General features: G+C 43.5%; 1 protein-coding gene across 17 annotated transcripts in view; it reads left to right on the top strand.

Annotated features, from left to right (window-relative positions):
* The window catches only part of Pard3 (par-3 family cell polarity regulator), a 482,565-nt gene that overhangs the window by 168,254 nt on the left and 296,416 nt on the right, over positions 1 to 17,895 (top strand). For all 17 annotated transcript variants that reach the window (XM_050147184.1, XM_050147175.1, XM_050147180.1 and 14 more), the window contains exon 3: positions 13,702 to 13,882. In XM_050147184.1, the coding sequence (XP_050003141.1) occupies positions 13,702 to 13,882 (181 nt within the window). The remainder of the gene's footprint in view (positions 1 to 13,701; positions 13,883 to 17,895) is intronic.

Genomic DNA, 17,895 nt, shown 5'->3' with positions numbered 1-17,895 from the left:
CCTGGCAGGAGATCTAGAGATGATAGGTGCGGTTTCCCTTCTTAAAACTGTAAGAAAGCATGCTTCAGTTTTAGCATTTCTCTCTGTCTGGGTCTCCCTCCCTCCCTCCCTCCCTCCCTCCCTCCCTCCCTCTCTCTCCTTCTCCTCTCCCCCCTCTCTCCCTTTTTTTTCTCTCTCTCCTTCTCTTCTTCCCCCCCTCTTTCTCCTCTCCTGGTACTATGTGGGTCCAAGGCATGTCAGGTTGTCATTCTTGGCAGCAGGTGCCTTAACCTGCTGAGCCATCCAACTACCCCGCTTCATTCTTTATGGCTCCACAGTTCTTTGTAGTAATCATAAATAATTTTTATAGCTAGGGAAAATATTTTAAAAATGTTTGGCCTACTGCAAGCCTGATGTTAGTTACTATTAAATATCAGCAAAGCCATATAAGGTGGTCCACATCTGAGTTCGCGTATGCTCTTGCGGTGGATACATCACAGAGTCTGAGTGATTCTTCTGTGACAGGTTCTCAGCCTCTGAGCTTGTGTGGACCCACCTGCTGTCGTCTGGCATTGCTCTGGTCACTGCAGAAAGGTTTTCTGCCTCGGCACACCGTCCTAGTTGCGACGCCCAGATGTGTGCCCAGACTTGGTTCATGTCCTCTGTGAACAAATTAGCCCTTCATTAAAAAAAACAAAACAAAACAAAACAAAACCCACAGCCCTCAAGTTAGAGACGCAATTCACGTTATAGCGCATGGAAAGTAAGCACACACGTATGTGTGCACGCACACACAATGCACACACCTCAAGCAGCATTACTGCCTGCCACGTTGTCTATTTTACTAATAATTTCATTCTTTCTGTACCATTTTATTTCAAAAAGATGTTATAAATATTTTCTTTTCCCCAAATGTGAAGTTCTTGGCAGTGTCTCTTTTCTGTTCGTTTTAAAAAGAGTTGTGAGATGCAGGTGTTCTCGAGCCTGTCTGGGTCTCCTTACAGCAGAGGCTGCAGAGGATGACCCTTCCTACATGTCTGTGATGCTGCAGTGGAAGAATGGCCTGGCAGCCTTGCTCCATGCCGCCTGACCTGTAGTCTGGGAGGCAGACTGCCTGCAGTGCGGCTTAGGTGCAGTCTCTGCAGGAAGAGGCTGCTCTGTGGGCCTCAGAGGTCAGATTGGGGCTTTCTGTGAGTTGGGATGAGTTCTAGAAGGAAGCCCGTCAGGAACGCAGCTGGCTTTAGAAACCGGAACCGTGGGTTAGAAAGTTAAGGCTGCCATTTCTCTAAACAATAAGAGACTCTTGTTGTCAGTTGCTCAAGCTCTGGGAATTCTTGCCTTCTTTTTGCATTGGTATTTCTTACATTTTCCCATGGATAAAATAAAAATTATCCTGGAATCGAGTGAAGGGTAACACTTCTTTCCTTTGCCAGTTAAGAAGAAATCCTCTAAGCATCGTACTAGATAACTGGTTGAAAGAGAAGCTTATGATTGGGTGGTGCTGCACACTCTCCATCACAGCCCTCTGGGAGGCAGAGGCAGGGGGATCTCTGAGTGTCAGGCCAGCCTGGTCTACAGAGTGAGTTCCAGGACAGCCAGGGCTACACAGGTAAACCCCGTCTCAAAAACCAAAGAAATAAAGAAAGAAGAAAAAAATGTGAATCGCCTCCAGCTGATAACCTCTTGAAAATGACAATTTAATTTCCTCCAGGGGGTCCCACTGGAGAAACAAAGGACTCTTCAGGGCAGCCGCTTGCTAGCAGTAGATGGCCACCAGAAAATGAGCTCAGTCTCTCCTCTGGAGGTTTCTCATCTCCTAAGATGGTGTCAGAGCAGCAAGGGAAGCAGAGGGAGGGGAAGCCATAACCGTGATATATTATGTCAGAAGGAAAATCTATTTTCATCAAAGGGGTAAAGGCTTATTAATAACTTTACTTTCTAGAAGCCACCTCCGTTTTCTATGGCACTATTTTTGTGACCTTTAGCGGAATCTTTAATGGATGTTAATTTTTTGTTTGTTTGTTTTTGTTTTTTTGAGACAGGGTTTCTCTGTGGCTTTGGAGCCTGTCCTGGAACTAGCTCTGTAGACCAGGCTGGTCTCGAACTCACAGAGATCCGCCTGCCTCTGCCTCCCGAGTGCTGGGATTAAAGGTATGCGCCACCATCGCCCGGCATTGGATGTTAATTTTTAATAGATTGTTATTATTCTGCTGTAAAGTTTACTGAACTCTTAAACCCCCGAGAACTTGAAAATGGTTGTTTTGATTGCATGAAGCTCACATTTGTCTTTGAGTAACAAACTGGTGTGCTAGCTCAGTTATTTAGGATTTGTTATTTTCCTATGAATGAATATCACAGGTTTTTGATTTTTGAAACAATAAAGACTTTTTAAGGCCATGGAGATGAGTGTCATGGAGATACTATAGAGTCAGTCTTTGTGGCTGTCTTGGGTTAGTTTCCCCCATGGGTTCTCATGCTACACGGGGCAGACGAGCAGATGGTCTGTTTGGTGGTTTTCTTGCCTTGTGAGGTTTGCGATATATTGAATGTTGTCCCAGAACTTGAAAGGCAGAGGCAGGTGGATCTCTGAGTCTATATGGTCTATGGTATGTTCCAGGCCAGCTGAGGCTACATAGTAAGACCCTGGCTCTAAGAAAGGAAATATATAAAGAACCTTTAGTAATTACTGACCAGCCTGCCCATGATGTGCAAGGCACCAGCCTGACTCTTACAGTGTAATGTGTCCCGCCTCGTTTAGACCCTGCTTGCTGAGTAGCTGACCCTCCAGGCAGAGGATCATGGCTCTACTGAGCATGTGCGTTTGTTCCTCTGCTCTACGCAGGGTGGGATGTCCATTTCTGTTGTGACTTTTCTGCTTGTGATCTGACACTTTGCTAAATGTATTTTACGGTCTGACACATTCGAATTGGGTCAGTTCTGAAGGGTCAGCAGTTTACCAACAGTGCTCGTTTCCCGAAGGAAAACTCACAGCTTAATGGTTTGTTTAGATGAGGCTTGTTCATATTTTTAGGCAAGCTCTATGCTAATTTTTGAAATCAGGGTTGTGATATTCAGTGAACCACCTACAATATTTTAGAAGCTGCTATTTCTTTTCCTTTTAGGTCAGCACCTGTTTTGTTGGTTTTGTTAAGAGTTTAGCCATATCCCCGGCTGGTTTTGAACATGCAGCTCTTATTCTGCCTCTGCTTCCTCAGTGCTGGGATTGTGGTGTAATCCCACCCGCTCCAGATTTGACATTCCAAGGTGTATGCGTTTCTGTGCGATTGTTACAGACAGCAAGCATTCACCTGCAGGCATGAAGTTAGGCAGTCTCGAGTGACAACATAGAAGAAGCACACTTGTCACCTCTAAGGGACCAGGCATTGACCATGGCCTGGGGACACAGTTCTTGGCTGCTCTAAACGCCATGACCCAATGTAGTGACTGTCTCATGACGTTTTTATAGTAACAGATAAAGACATGAGTGGATGCTTCTCAAGTTTGTTGGTAAGAAGGTTAAGCAGTCAGGATGCAGCAAGTGAGGATGCTATGGCCCCGGATGCTCTCTTTCCTTTAGGCTGGCAGAAGGTTGAGAATCTGTGCGTTGTGAAAGGATTTACCTACAAGGATGTTAGGTCACCCCCAGAGGTGGGCAGTGCATAGTTAGTAGGGCACTAAAGATAGCCCAAGATAATGTTCTTATTTCACTTGAATATTAAGATAATTTTTAGTGTGTGTATTTATGTGCATATGTATTCACGTGTGTGTGTCAGAACCTGTGCATGGGTTTATGGTGGCTGTAGGAGGCCTTCAGGTATTTCCTGTTACTCTCTCTACTTTATTCCTCAGACAGGTGTTCTCATCGAATAGAAGTGTGCTGTTTTTGGTTAGGCTGGCTGTATGGGATGGGGGCCTATTGTCGGTCTCAGTCCGGCAGCATTGGGCTTACAGCACATGCAACTGCTCCCGGGTTTTTACATGGTTCCGGGGGACTTGAGCTCATACCTTCCTGCGTACACCGCACACAGTTGTCTGAGCCATCTCCCTGGCTCCCCAAGACAAGTGATGATTAAGCTCCGCACCTGTAATAATATTTCAGTTTCTCTAAAGTTCTCACCGGCCCTGCAGCCTTGTAGGTGCAGAGGGTCTCAGAGGACTTTCACATCCTGTAAACAAAGCTAACACTTTGCTTTGGGAGCTACCTAGAAAGTATTTAAGGCCAAATAGAGCCCCTACCTATAGGGTCCTACATATTTAGGACCTCAGCTTATTTTGTTTGATATTTAAACATGTCTTTGAAAATATATTTCTTTTTTTTAAAATATTTATTTATTATGTATACAATATTCTGTCTGTGTATGTGCCTGCAGGCCAGAAGAGGGCACCATGCTCCATTACAGATGGTTGTGAGCCACCATGTGGTTGCTGGGAATTGAACTCAGGACCTTTGGAAGAGCAGGCAATGCTCTTAACCTCTGAGCCATTTCTCCAGCCCCTGAAAATATATTTCTATAAAAACCGATTGTCTCTGTTAACAGCTTGCACAACTAGTATTAATTGTGCTGTAATCCTTGAATTTTAGCTGACTGAGACTTCAAGCTGAGAGGCTCCTTTCCCTTCTCATACACATGAGAATTATGACAATTCTTCCTCTTAGCCAACTGCATAGTCAAGGGTTTATCCTTCGACTTTCCCTCTGCCCATCCACTCTATTGGGGGCATGAACTCTATGCGTCACTCCTGCCTCTGTGATACTATCCACACCACTATGCCAACGCCTCTTAAGTAAGTCTGTGCTCTGTCTTTTCATAGTTATACATTTTAATTTCTTTTCCCTCCACTGCTTTCCTCTTAGTCTAGGCTCTCATGACTTCTTCATTACTGGACTAGTCGGCTCTGAGTGTTTACCCTCTGGTCCCTTTTCTGCATCCCCTTGAAACCATCCATAGAATAAATGCCAAATAGATGGTGTGTCCTTAAGGAAGCTCCAGTCTTCAGACTATGGATCACTTGGCTCAGCCGTATTCCCAGTGCCTGTCACCACGCTCTGACCACAGTCTTAGCTCCTCGAAACTTTCTCTAGAGTAAGAAAAGCGTATTAGCACTTGTTGCTTGCAGTAACCAATCCATGCCTTCTGTCATCATTAACACCAGGTCCCAGGCCCTGACACTGAGCCCAGATAGGTGAAGAAGATGCCCAGTTCCATACAACTAGCCACTGACCTTGAGGTCCCTTACTTACTCTGCCTCACCGATTCCAGGTCATCTTCTGGGAGGCAGAAGGAAAGGCAGAGGCATGCTTTCCTCAGAACCTGCGTCCTTTAGAATGGGGTTTTTGAGTTCTCGTTCTTAGGCAAACTCTCCGGGTTCCGTGGCATTTACCTTTCCAGGAAGCTGCCTTGCACCAAAGCGCTGAAAGTGACTTGTAGGCTGGAGGGAATCCGTGTAAGCTATTTGGTGTTTTGTTTTTCGCTCATCACATATATGGGATGCTTGCAGGATATTGTCTTTATCCTTCCACCCATCACTTGTGTGTGGGAGAGCGGATTGGCACACAATTAGTATTTACTGCGTGTTTACTTCTTACAGTACTGCAAATGGGTTGTACTAATGAAGAGTTGATTAAAATTTTTCATTATTTGGTTGCTTTTAGAATACACCTGCCAGATGATTAAAACGAGCCTAATTTAATCAGCGTGGTACTGTACACCAGAGATAATTTAAGCTAATGTCAAGGACATCTTCATCTATCCCGTGGAAGACGCTCAAACAATGAGCAGAGCAACAAACACTTCAGAAACTGTTTGAAGCTCCCCATCTGTGCCCCCGTGGATATTTCCAGTCCACGCTCTGCTTTTTCCTTTTGTATGCAAATTAAACTGAAGGCCATTTTGTACTGTAATGTGAGGCTTAGATTTTAGAAAACACATTGATTGGATTTTGATCTTTTGCTAATATTGGCTCCTGTTTGTCAGCATGCACACTGACATCCGTGTCATCTCCAACTTTTGTTCAGAACTTTGAACAAAATGTATGTTTTTGGTGCATCTTCTGGAGCTTTGAGACTGGATCTGTATGGTACTGGCTTATCCATACCCAGCTATCCTCCTGCTTCAGCCTCCCAAGCACTAGTAGGATAGACTTGCCACTCACCACCCTTGATTAGTGCATTTGAACTGGAAAATAAACCATTTATTCCCTTTTTATCTTCGGTCATCGGTTTTCCTTTTATCTGCCCATCTCCACATCCTAATAGAGTCGTGTGAATCCCCTTTATCCTTTGAAGCAGTTAAACTTCTCTTTATTTTCTGGTCATGCTTTTAGAGGGAGCTAAGTTGCCAGTGGGTGTCTTGTTCAAACAGTGAACTCTGCACTTGCAGGCTTTACTGACTCCCAAGTGAATTTCCCATAGATACGGCAGGTTGCCTTGGAAACAGGCTGGTTTCTGCACTGAAAGTGCTGTCTCGTATTAAGTGCGGGATGATGCTCTGCTGACCCCTGTTGTTTCATCCCAGGCCTGACACAGAGTCGGGATGTTTCTGTGGCTTCGTCCTTGTGACTGACTAGCGCTTCTCCTTCTAAACACAGCCTCTGAAACTTGGAACTAAGTGATTCTTCTGGTTTCTAATTTGGGGTGGGAAGTTTCTGTGCATTGATTGCCAATGAAACAAAGTTTTAGAGTTCACAAGACTTGACTGGCAGGAAATTTTAGCGACTTATCTCCTTCTTCCTTTATTTATGTTCATGGATGGACTGTAGACTGTCTGAGTTCCTGGACTCCAGGGAAGTCCCCGATGCCCTCAGAGAGCCCTGGTCCAAGCTCCACTACAGCCTGCCAAGCGCAGCTTCCAGGGAGAACTCTGTGGTCAGGTGAGGAAGGGAAGTTGCGCCTGGCCAGCAAGACAGGGAGGCCCTGGCTCCGTGGTCTCCACTAGTCAGGAAAGTAAAAGGAGCAAAGCAGCTGTGCTAACTAAGTCTCTCAGCTTGGGTGTTGCATCTCTTGAAGGAGAGACAGAGCGCTTAGGGGCAGAAGGAGGCAGCCTGGAATTCTTTCCAGAGAGCACTGCTGAGGGAAAGCTGCGTCTTCGCTTCAGTCAAGAAGAGAATCTGAGGATAAGAGCATGGAGCAGGGTGGGGTTTGCTGAGAAAATGATTTAATGTTTTTGAAGTCTTTGAGAAAGGGCTTGCGTACTGATTGAAGCGTGAGTAGCAAGAGACAGCCTCCTCACGGAAAGGACAGTGTAAACCACATCTGCATCCAGCCTTCTTAAGACAGGTGTATTTTAGAGCCTTAATAATAGCTTTGTATATGATTTTTGTCAGCCTTTGAAGTTACATTGTTCAAATGTTTGGGAAGGTTAAATAATAATGTTTTGGTATACACTGTAATATAGAGAATTTTCCTTTAGCGACTCAGATTGTGAGGTCTACATTATACAGTGCAATATGTAATGCAATCAGATTGCATTATACATGCTACAAATGTGTAAGACTTCAGATGAAAGAAATAGGGAGAGAAAAGGCGCATGAATTCTTCCTACACTTAGGTTACAGAGAGGGAGGAAATGTTTTGACTGGAGACACGGTCCATGATCTGCTCATAGAGGAATATATATGCTGCAGAGGTTAAATGTCAAAGTCACATGTTTCGCCTTTTGCGTGGTTCTCTGGCTCTTCTGATACTCTTATTAGAGGCATCTCTTAGCAACAGGAGGATTGATTCTGCCAGCAGTGTCTTTAGTTGTACCCCAGAATAAGAGGTGTCTTTCCTTCATGTGTCTGGATTGTCTCAGCTATGTAAGGGATGGGAGTGTGGTTCTGCCTGTGGCCATCATGGTCCTGGGTTTCTGGATGGAGTAAGGTGTAAGAGATGGGGGTGTAGAATCTCTCGGGTCACCACACTGCTGGCTTTCTGAATTCAGCGTCCTGTTATGTGTGACATGGGCTTGTAAGGCCTGAGGGAGTGGAGGCTCAGACAGGCCTGGGCTTTGCCAAGGAAGAAGTCTGCATTGTTAAACACCCACACTTGCTTTTGACAGTTCAGTAATGTCATGAAAGGGACGGTAGGTGTGGGAACTGTGTCTTGAAATTGCCTCATAGGAGAGGGTCTTGAGAAGCTCTCTCTCTTTCTCTCTTTCTGTATGTGTTTGAGACTTTCCTGCATTAGGGTAGATTAATGGCGTAGCCTATATTGTCCCCAGCACAGGCTAGTGTTGGTTCCAATGTATTCTCTTCCTGTTGCCCAGCTTGTTGACTAGTTGAAATTTTGATGAAATGCTCCCTGCATCAGACATATATGATGAGGCAAAAAGACAGGCTGAATTAGGGTAATTTTGGAATGAGCCAAACATAAGCACACCCTACACACTACCACACATTTCCCATTTTCTGAAGGTCAGGTTGCCTAAACTCCCAGAAACATCCCCACTCCAGACATGCCTAATTAAAAAAAATCTCAGAATGAATCTTAAAGAATGATTGAGTTCATGGATAATGAAAATATGGAGTTGAATCACGTCTTAGAAATTTAAACTACATTTCTTTTACTTTTCGAAGGGCACGCAGGGATTTGAATCTGTGATGTTTTTATGGAAGTCTCATTTTCTTTTGCTGTGTTTCTATATGTATTCTTGGAGAGTAGCTTTTCTAAAATTATAAATTCTTCCCAATTTAACACAAAATTACTTCATGTCTGCACCTGGCACTTAAAGTTTGGTTTAGAAGAAAGCTGTATGTTCTTGGCACAGTGCGGATCACCAACTGTGATTCTGCCCCAGGAGTTCACATGGTACCCATTCACGACACAGTCCAGGTTTCTCAATCCGTGTTTCCCCAAAATGCTGGAGATATTATCAAAACTAATAGACACATATAAGCATTTCCATGCTTGGCGTTTAAGGACTTTTTTGTGATTTTCCGTCTCCATTTTCAGTTTGCAGAAATGATTCGATTCTCGAGAAGAGATTCCATAGTTAATACCAAACTTGAATTTCAGTTATGTCCAATTAAACACCAAAATGTCAAAATCTGATAATTTCAAAATACATATTAAACCAAACAGCTTGCACAAAATGTGGTATTTAAATTGATGTAGAAATCATGTGTTTTGATGAGTGACTCAAAATGGGTGTTGTTAGTTTATCCGGGTTACAAATGGACCTTTGCCTGTCCTCATTTGGGAAATTGAAGCTTTTCCAGTTGAATGATAACACAAAGTGGCATCTTTCATCTGGAGAGCCGTAAAGACAGTAGTGTCTACCAAACTGGCTCCGCTGCCTGTTTTTATAAACAAAGAGTTAAACAGAGCCACGCCCCTTTCTTCGTGGGCTTCTCTATGCTGCTCTCACGTTGTCAGAGTCGTCATGATGACATCACCTGGAGCTCAGCTCCAGAAGATTTTACCTCTGTTGGCACGAGATTTCTGTGTCTTCGAAGCAGGGGCATCTACTGGTCATGCCAGGCAAACAGGACTCAGTGACATTTTCTGAAAACATGGGAGGACACCCACAAATGCTTTCATTGATTTTAAGGATATGGTTCGCATTGCGTATTCCAAGATGGAGCAGCCCCAGTTTTCATCCCACCTCGTATTGTCCTCCCTATGGAACATTCCCCTGGATTAATTACATATTTTGTCCCAGCCGAGCTTCGCACTTCCTGTTGCGTGTCTCTGTGATGTGAGGATAGAAATTGTATTTGTTCAAGACGACCAAGCTAAGGAATGAGGAAATGCTGCTCCTGTTTTCGTGACTGTGTCTTTTCTGTCCTTTGATGACCGAGTGTGGACATTGCAGACCCTCAGCAGGGTGGTAGGACAGGTGGTTCCTTTCACCCCCAGCCACGGTTCTCCCATCCTTGGAAAGCTACTGAGTTGCAGGACACCTTGGTGGAGCTCAAAGAACCGTTCTGGTTCCGAGGAGAACCAGAGTGACTGCGCCTAACCATCACAAACTCCAAATAATTTGAAATAATTTTAAATTTCACAAGAGATAGGAAACAGCTACTGAATGTTTCCAGGTCCCTCACCAGCTTTTTAACTTCCGTACTGTCTATAATCTGAGGTCATCACTATTAACACTGTCTGCAGCTCACACGTCAACCGATTTCTAAATTTCATTTAGATTTTGCCTCTCTCAGTTAGAATCTTTTCTGGCCTGTGTCCTGCCTCTGGAGGATCCTGTCACGCGTATTTCTTGTTAGTCTGTGGTTTCCTAGTTAGGTGATTTTTTTTTTTGTCATTGTCTTTGATTTTCATGACCGTTGAACTCTGAATCCGAGTAACGTTTGTTTTGTAGAATGTCCTTCAGTTTAGGTTTATCTGACATGTTATGTGGCACGTATTTGGCAGGAATAGCGGCCATAGAAATGGTATTTTTGTCCTTGGAGCTAGCGCTCCTATCACTGCTGATCTTATGTATGGAGAGTTGTACCTGCCGACTTTCTCCACTGCAGAGTTAGCTTCCTTTGGTTGGAGCAATGATATGGGGCACCATTGAGACAGGCAGATGGATTGTGTCTGTCTCTATTCCCTCCATTAACTCTGGCAGCCATTGGTCTATTTGTCTGTAACAATTACTTCCGTGGATTTCCTAATGACAGCTTTTATTTCCAGTATTCCTGACTCATCCATTGTTATTCAGATATTTATTTTTGAGACTGGTCTTATATACCCCAGGCTGGTCCCTAGCTTACCTGGAGCCAAGGATGCAATGTATCATTTGGAGAGGCCTTTTGCGATAGGCAATTATCCCCTTCCCTTCATCTCCTTGCCTATTGATATTCCCATCTATTGGTGGATCTTCTGGGACAATTGTTTCTATGAATGTTCCTATTCGTAACTTTTATTTCTGTTGTTTCTTATTTATTTATACTTATTCATCCATTCATTCATCTGTTTCTTTGTGAGGCAGATTCTCACATAGCCCAGCCCAGTCTCCAACTTGTTGGATAGCCAAGGATGAGCCGGAATTTCTGATTCTCCTGCCTCTACCTCCCAAGGGCTGGGATTACAGGCTTTAGCCACAATGTCTGGTTCATGCAATTCTGGGAATGAAACTAGGAACTCTGCACATTCTAGGCACGTAAGCCCTACTCCACCCGCTACTGTCTTCATTATTTGGATGCCACAGTGGAAGACAGCCATCAGCTTCACCATTATGTTGGCCGTCGCAGATGTGCAGATGTGTTGTTGATTCTGCAGTTCTGAGCCCCTGGTGGAGTTGTCATTCTGCCGTGAGGTGTCCCAGCTTTGGTTGTGGGGACAGAGGGCATCGAGGTTGTATCTGCTTCCCTTTGCTGCCTCCCTTGTGTTTTGAATACCACCTCACTCTCAGCATTACTAGGCATTCACACTCCACATGTCTTTTCTCTGTTTCAGTTTAATCAGTTATCTTTTCAAGATGCCTTGTCTAGTCGGTGAATGACCTCAGAAACCTGGGTCTGGGCATGAGGTGTGCTCCCTGATCCAGGGATGCCATTGCTTCTCAGTGCTGGGACTGTCAGACTAGAGCTAGGAGGTTTACATGTCTCCTCATGGCATCGGCACTCATCTGTACAGCCTGTTGTATGCCTGTACACCTGTAACCATGTACCACAGCGTGATCTTCCTAACAGGCTGCCCATTAGACTACAGTAGGTCTGGGAATTTTCATCGGCTCGGGTGAGATCATAGCACAATGCTTTCCTCATTTGTCAGTATAAAAGAACCTACTATATTGCCAGTCATGTAAAATTATAGCAATACATTGTACGTAGTACATTCTATCATTATTGTATAGTATATTATGTCTAATAGAAAAGCTTAGTGTTCAGTGTGCCTCGCTGTGCCAACGATGGCCTCATCTATCTGGTGCTCACAGTGTTATTGATTAATGGCCTCCATCTAGTGATTGGCCTACCCATGCAGGTCAGCGGCAGTATTCCCTGGGATTGATTGGGTTACTCCAGCAATGGAGCAGTGTTGCTCAGGGTGGCTTACTCCCACGAGCCGCTAGTTTGTGCCGAGCCCCAATTCCAGTCTCACACCCCAGAGCTCATTGCAGCATCTCCTTGTCTGTAACTGCTGCTTCTGACAGTGAAAACATTGGCTTTCACAACCCAAAATATTGCCACTGTTTTGTTCATTCCTGATATGCGCGCTTGTAGCCGAGTGGGAGTCGCTAAACTATGTGCATGCACGAAGCAAGCTGACTCCCTGTGATACAGTGTTTACATGGCTGTTCTTTTATACTCAGCTTCATTTTAAATAGTGGAGACAGCGTTTTTCCCTCCCAGTGCATCTAGATGGTTTATTTTAAATAATGGAAATGGTGTTTCATTCTTTCACAGTGAATCTAAATTGTTTCTGTTTCATCCCATTGAGCATGGGTGTGTATTTGTAGAATGACCGTGATTGTCTGCGCCATTGTGAAGTCCTCAGTGTCCCTGCCTCATGTTGCCTGCCTGTTGGATTTCAGTTAGTATTGGTGTTGTAGGTGATGATTCACAGTTATGCCTCTGACTTGCAGAGATCATCTAAAGTGTGTTCTTTCCTCTCATTGCCATCATCTAGTCCCCTCCCCTCTCCCTGTAAATGACTCATTTCCCTGGTCTTTCTTTCACTGCTACACAGCAATGAGGAGATGGTATTTCTTGTAACATCCTCATCCTCATATGTGAAACATAAGATATACAGTGTTGTAGGGAAGCTTGGCAGCTCAGACCTGAAATATTCACACAGAAACCATATTATTTAAATCACCGCTCAGCCCATTAGCTCTAACTTCTCATTGGCTAACTCTTACATCTTAAATTAACCCATCTCCATTAATCTGTGCATCATCACGAGGTTGTGGCCTACCAGCAAAGTTTTGGCGCAGCTGTCTCCAGGGATGGCTCCATGGCTTCTCTCTGACTCCGCCTCCTTTCCCAGCATTCAGTTTAGTTTTCCCTGCCTAGCTCTATTCTTTTGCCCTATCCAGGCCAAGACAGTTTCTTTATCAACCAATGGTATTCACAGCATACAGAGGGGGATTCCACATCAGTATATTGAGGAATCAAGTACACATACAGATACACACATGTACACAATGCAAAGACACACACACAATTCTTGGGATATAGCTTTATTGATAGATTATCTGCCTAGCATATAGGAGGGCCTGAGTTCAGTCTCCAGCATGATAGAAACCTGGCTGTGGTGGCTTGGATCTATAATCCCAGTACTTGAAAAATGGGAAGTGAAGATAAAATGATCAGAACTAAAAGACCATGCCTGGACATAGCAAGCTATAGACCAGCCTGGGTGACTTGAGATTCTTGTCTAATGGGAGAAAAAAAGAAAGAAAGAAAGAAAGAAAGAAAGAAAGAAAGAAAGAAAGAAAGAAAGAAGGAAGGAAAAGAGGAAATACATGTATATATGCATGAACTTGGTGCGTCTCTGTACTTAGCAACATATCCTTTGTAAAGAAGATTTAAACTCACTCCCACCCTAGCTTTCTGCCATGCTGCTGTGTCTTACTGTGTTTTTACCCATGGAGTTATAGATGGGAAACTCTCTCTGTAGAAACGTGTGAATGCATCAGGCCCCAGGCAGACAATGTTTCCCTGAGATACTGCTTTCTACAAAGCTAGTGTTCTTGGATTTATTGCTGCCACTATTTCCCCTTAGGCTTGTCCTGGTATGGAGGAGTTTTGGGGAGTTATTTCCTTTATTCACAAGTGCCCCTTGTCTGTCGTTTCCAGCTGGTAGCAGTGTTTGATGAACAGGATCCCCATCATGGAGGAGATGGTACCAGCGCCAGCTCCACGGGAACCCAGAGCCCAGAGATATTCGGCAGTGAGCTGGGCACCAACAATGCTTCTGCTTTTCAACCCTACCAGGCCACAGGTGAAATTGAGGTCACCCCTTCAGTCCTTCGGGCAAGTAAGTGAGCACTTCCTGTTTTCTGCATATTTTCCCTTAATTTCCAGGCACCCTGACGTCTTTATCCGTCTCTGCTTCTACAAATGGAATTCTTTGTGTCTATTAGACATTGGTTACATTTTGAAGATAGACCCAAGAAGCCAGTTAGTATGTTCCTGTTCATAGATGGGCTTAGTTTTGTCTGTCGTTGAGACTTCTGCTTGCTTACTAAGGGCAAATGAAGATACTTTGCTGGGAAGCTACCCTGTACTCCCTTTGTGGGCAGAAATAACCAAAGGCTTCTCATAGTCCACTCAGTTGTAGCTGTGACCCACAGAACATGTATTTTATGACCTCCACACTGACGTCATCAGTGGGGTTTTGGGAGAGAGGCAGCTAGAACCTCAAGGGAAGTTAGGGAGACAGAGAATCTGTGAGGGGTAAAGTGCCCTCTGGGAACTCCAGTTTCAGGACATTTGTGTGATGGGTTCCGTAACCAATTTGGGAAACTTTACTCTGGAAAGTGAAATATTTCTGCTAGAAATAATTCTTGTCTGTAAAATTTCAGAGCTGAGCCGTTGTTAGCAGTGAGAAGGTGTTCAGGTGATTTATCATGTAGGTCAAGCATGCTGACAGACGCCTGCAATCCTGCTCTTGGGGCTGAGGAGGGGACACTATGAGCTGAGCCATAATGGGACCCTGTGTCACCCGCATTCCTTCCCAAAAGAAATGAATACGTTTTTAAAGCTCATTTATCTTTATACATCTCTGCTTAAGAGCCTTTCGATTTTCCTCAGAGTGAACACCTGGTCTTGTGTGGCTTTTACTGACTGAGAGTCTTTGGTGTTCATTTTCCCCCTGTAGTTGATTAATAACATGTAACTATGTAATATCTAAAAGACGGCATAGGTAATTATTTTGAACGTGTCTTTTATTCTCCTTGAATGTGTTCTAATCCCTTGTTTCTCATTGGTGGTGATCTATAGCATTTTAGCAACTTGCTTCTGCATGTCTGGAAGCTACATCTACTTCTTTTCTTGTTTGTTCCTTCCTTTTTTGTTTTATTTAGTCAACTAGGAATTTGAAATATGCAGCTCACTTGAACCTGAGTCTAATACTAAGCATCCAAAATACAAAGAGAGAAAAGATAAAACACTTATAATTCTCTCAGAGACTCTGCATAAGATAAAGGAAATATCTACATAAAAGAAAAAAAAACATAAAAGAAATATCAAACTCTTTACCAGTCTCTAGCCTCCTTGGTTCCCCACTAAGTCTTGTTTCTTTATTTATTTGTAAAGACTGTTGTTACTTGTTCTTTGGCACTTTGATACATGTTTACAATGCAGCCAGTATCATAGATCCTTTCCATTCTCCAATGCGCCTTACACCTTGACTCCCCAAACCTCCCACGGTCTTGTTTCTTGCTCCTTCCGCTCCCTTTTCTCTCTCTCCGTTCCACTTTCTCTGTCCTCTTCCTTCCTTTCCCTCCTTCTTATTCCCTCCTTCTTCCTCTCCCTCTCTAACACAGAGTCCAGTTAATGCAGCCTGCTGGAGTGTCTCCCAATCTGTTGACATGATCTAGCATTGTAGGTCTTGTGTAAATGACCACAGCTTCAGGGAGCTTATGAGTGCAATGGTCATGTTCTGTCCTGAAGACGGTGCTTCACAACACTCCTCTCCGTCCTCCAGCCCTGACACCCTCTCTACTCCCTGTTTACTGCACTACCATATAGCTGTAGAGCAGAGGACATCATGTGCCTCTCATACATTAGGCCCTGGATTCTGACACCAGCATGACACTAGCAAGCAAAGCACACTAAGTTAACATTTAACAATTATGATAGGCCACCCGGAAGCTGCTATGAAGTTATATCACACATAGGGATAGAGATCCTGAAGGTACACCATGGGGTGTATCCCGAGAGTGATCAGATGCAGAATTATACCTGCACATAGAACGATGCTAACCAGTTCCTTCAATTAATTCCATCCTCTGGATCACAGGAGACCCAGGTCCAATGGAAAATGTTTCCAAGGTTGGAGAAGAGCAACCCCTTCCACCTCCCCTTTCGTCTGGATATTCTCAAATGACTGCTCCCTTAGCCTCCCCGCCAGCTTAAGATGCATGCTGCTTTTCTGGGCTTTGTGCATATATAAGCAAATTTATTTTAAAACATTTTAAATAATTGGAAACAGCAGTTGGTCACTTCAAGAAAGTCCTCAGCTAGATGTGGTGGTGTGCTCTTGTTGCCCGGGCATTTGGGAGGTAGAGGCAAGAGGATCAGGAGTTCAGGATCAAGCATGCCTATGTAACAAGTTTGAGACCACTCTGGAGCTACTTGAGGCCCTGTATTGAAAATACAAAGCAAAACTATCATTGGATTTACTTGAGGCAGTCAGTGTTCTTGAAAATAGGAAGCAATGAAGGTGTCCGCAGGTTACCCTGTCTTTTTATTATCTGCCTTTCGTTTTAGCACATAGTGAAATGAAGGTTTACTTAGGTTGACCCTGTGCATGAAATGTAGATTACCTAAGTTTGACTTAACGAAAATCAAACTATAAAATAGCACAGATACTTAGGTGCCTGACATTTGGACATTATATCTTAAATGCACATGCTTAAATTGAGGGCCTTTGTTGTCTGGTTTGTGTAGCTTGTGTTTGTGTCTTGTCTAAAAAAAAAATAAAAATAAGTAAAATGTTGCCTGAACAGCACCTCCTGTGTTTATGTGGAGGAGCATTTTCATAACATGCCTCCTGTTAATTTTTACATTTCCCCCTTCCTTGGACCTGGCAGAATTCCTCAGGAATAGCCACTTCTGCTTGGCTAGAAGTTGAAATCAGTTTTTAACTTAAATTGTCTCTTTAAACAATTTTAGAGAAGATGAATTTATATTTCAAGTATATGTGTTGTGTTATTAGTGGGGGACTATGTGTGACATTAATTTAGATGTTATGCTTTGACTAGCCCCAGCAAGTAAGGAGTTAAGAATCTAATGTAGATAGTCCTCTTGATCACAGGACAGTCAGCCGTCACACCCGTCATCTGTGAAGATGGCACTGTCTGTTTTGTCAATGATATCCAAATACACTATACAAGATTGGCTGTCCTTGCCAATCGGTGTGCTAGGAACTGAGAGTCCAGAGGGAGGCAAGGAGACAGTGGCATCACAGAACTTTCTAGCAATCTTTCTTATTTACACATTTGGAGTATGAAGACAGGACTTTATGAAAAGACTTTCTCAATGGAAAAACGAGTCTAATCAATCACCACAAAGTTTGCCAGATAAATTTGTAATATAGAGTGAGGAGATTGCACACGCTTGTGCACAGAGATCAATAGAGCCAGTACTGGGAAGCCCAGAACCAAAGGGATCATTGTCTTACACTCAAATGGCAGTTACCTAAAAGTTGAGAGAACCTGCAGCCATGCAAGCAGGACCTCTGAGAGTATTGTTGGTCATGTTGGACTCTGTCACCCTTCTGGTCAGTGGCTCTTACATCTGTCTTCAAAGTCAAAGGAAGTTGTTCTCTCATGTCCTGGAGTTTGTTTTCTCTCTTACCTTTATGTGGGTTTTAGAATTGAACTCATATCACTAGGCTCACACAATAAGTGCCGTCAGGGCTCAGCTGTTTGGCCAGTCTGCCTTTTCCCTTTTTGATCTCAGATTTTTCCTTATCTAAGAATATTAAGATCTATTTAAAGATTTGTTCAGAGATAGAGAAGACTGACAATCTTTGGTTTAGAGACCTAGCCTTTAACGGTTAGCTGATATTAGCATGCTGTTTCTTGGATCTGATTTAAATACACATTGAAACTAGAGATACTATTCTATTGTATTTCCTTTTGAGGTTTTAGACCATGGCATACAAATGCTATTCTCAGAATTTCACATAATTGCCTCCTCACCGCGTAAGCTCCATTCAACATTCAGAGCCCTTCCAGTTTTGTTGTGGATGCAATCTGATTATTACATGTTGACAAGGTCATATATCTATTAATTGGACTGGAGATGGGATACAAAATTGCT

Source organism: Alexandromys fortis, unplaced genomic scaffold (genome assembly GCF_014885135.2).
Source record: "Alexandromys fortis isolate MF-2015 unplaced genomic scaffold, M_Fortis_MF-2015_v1.1 scaffold_12, whole genome shotgun sequence".
NCBI lineage: Eukaryota > Metazoa > Chordata > Mammalia > Rodentia > Cricetidae > Alexandromys > Alexandromys fortis.
Note: the sequence above shows the minus strand (reverse complement) of the source record. Positions and strands in the feature narration are given on the sequence as shown.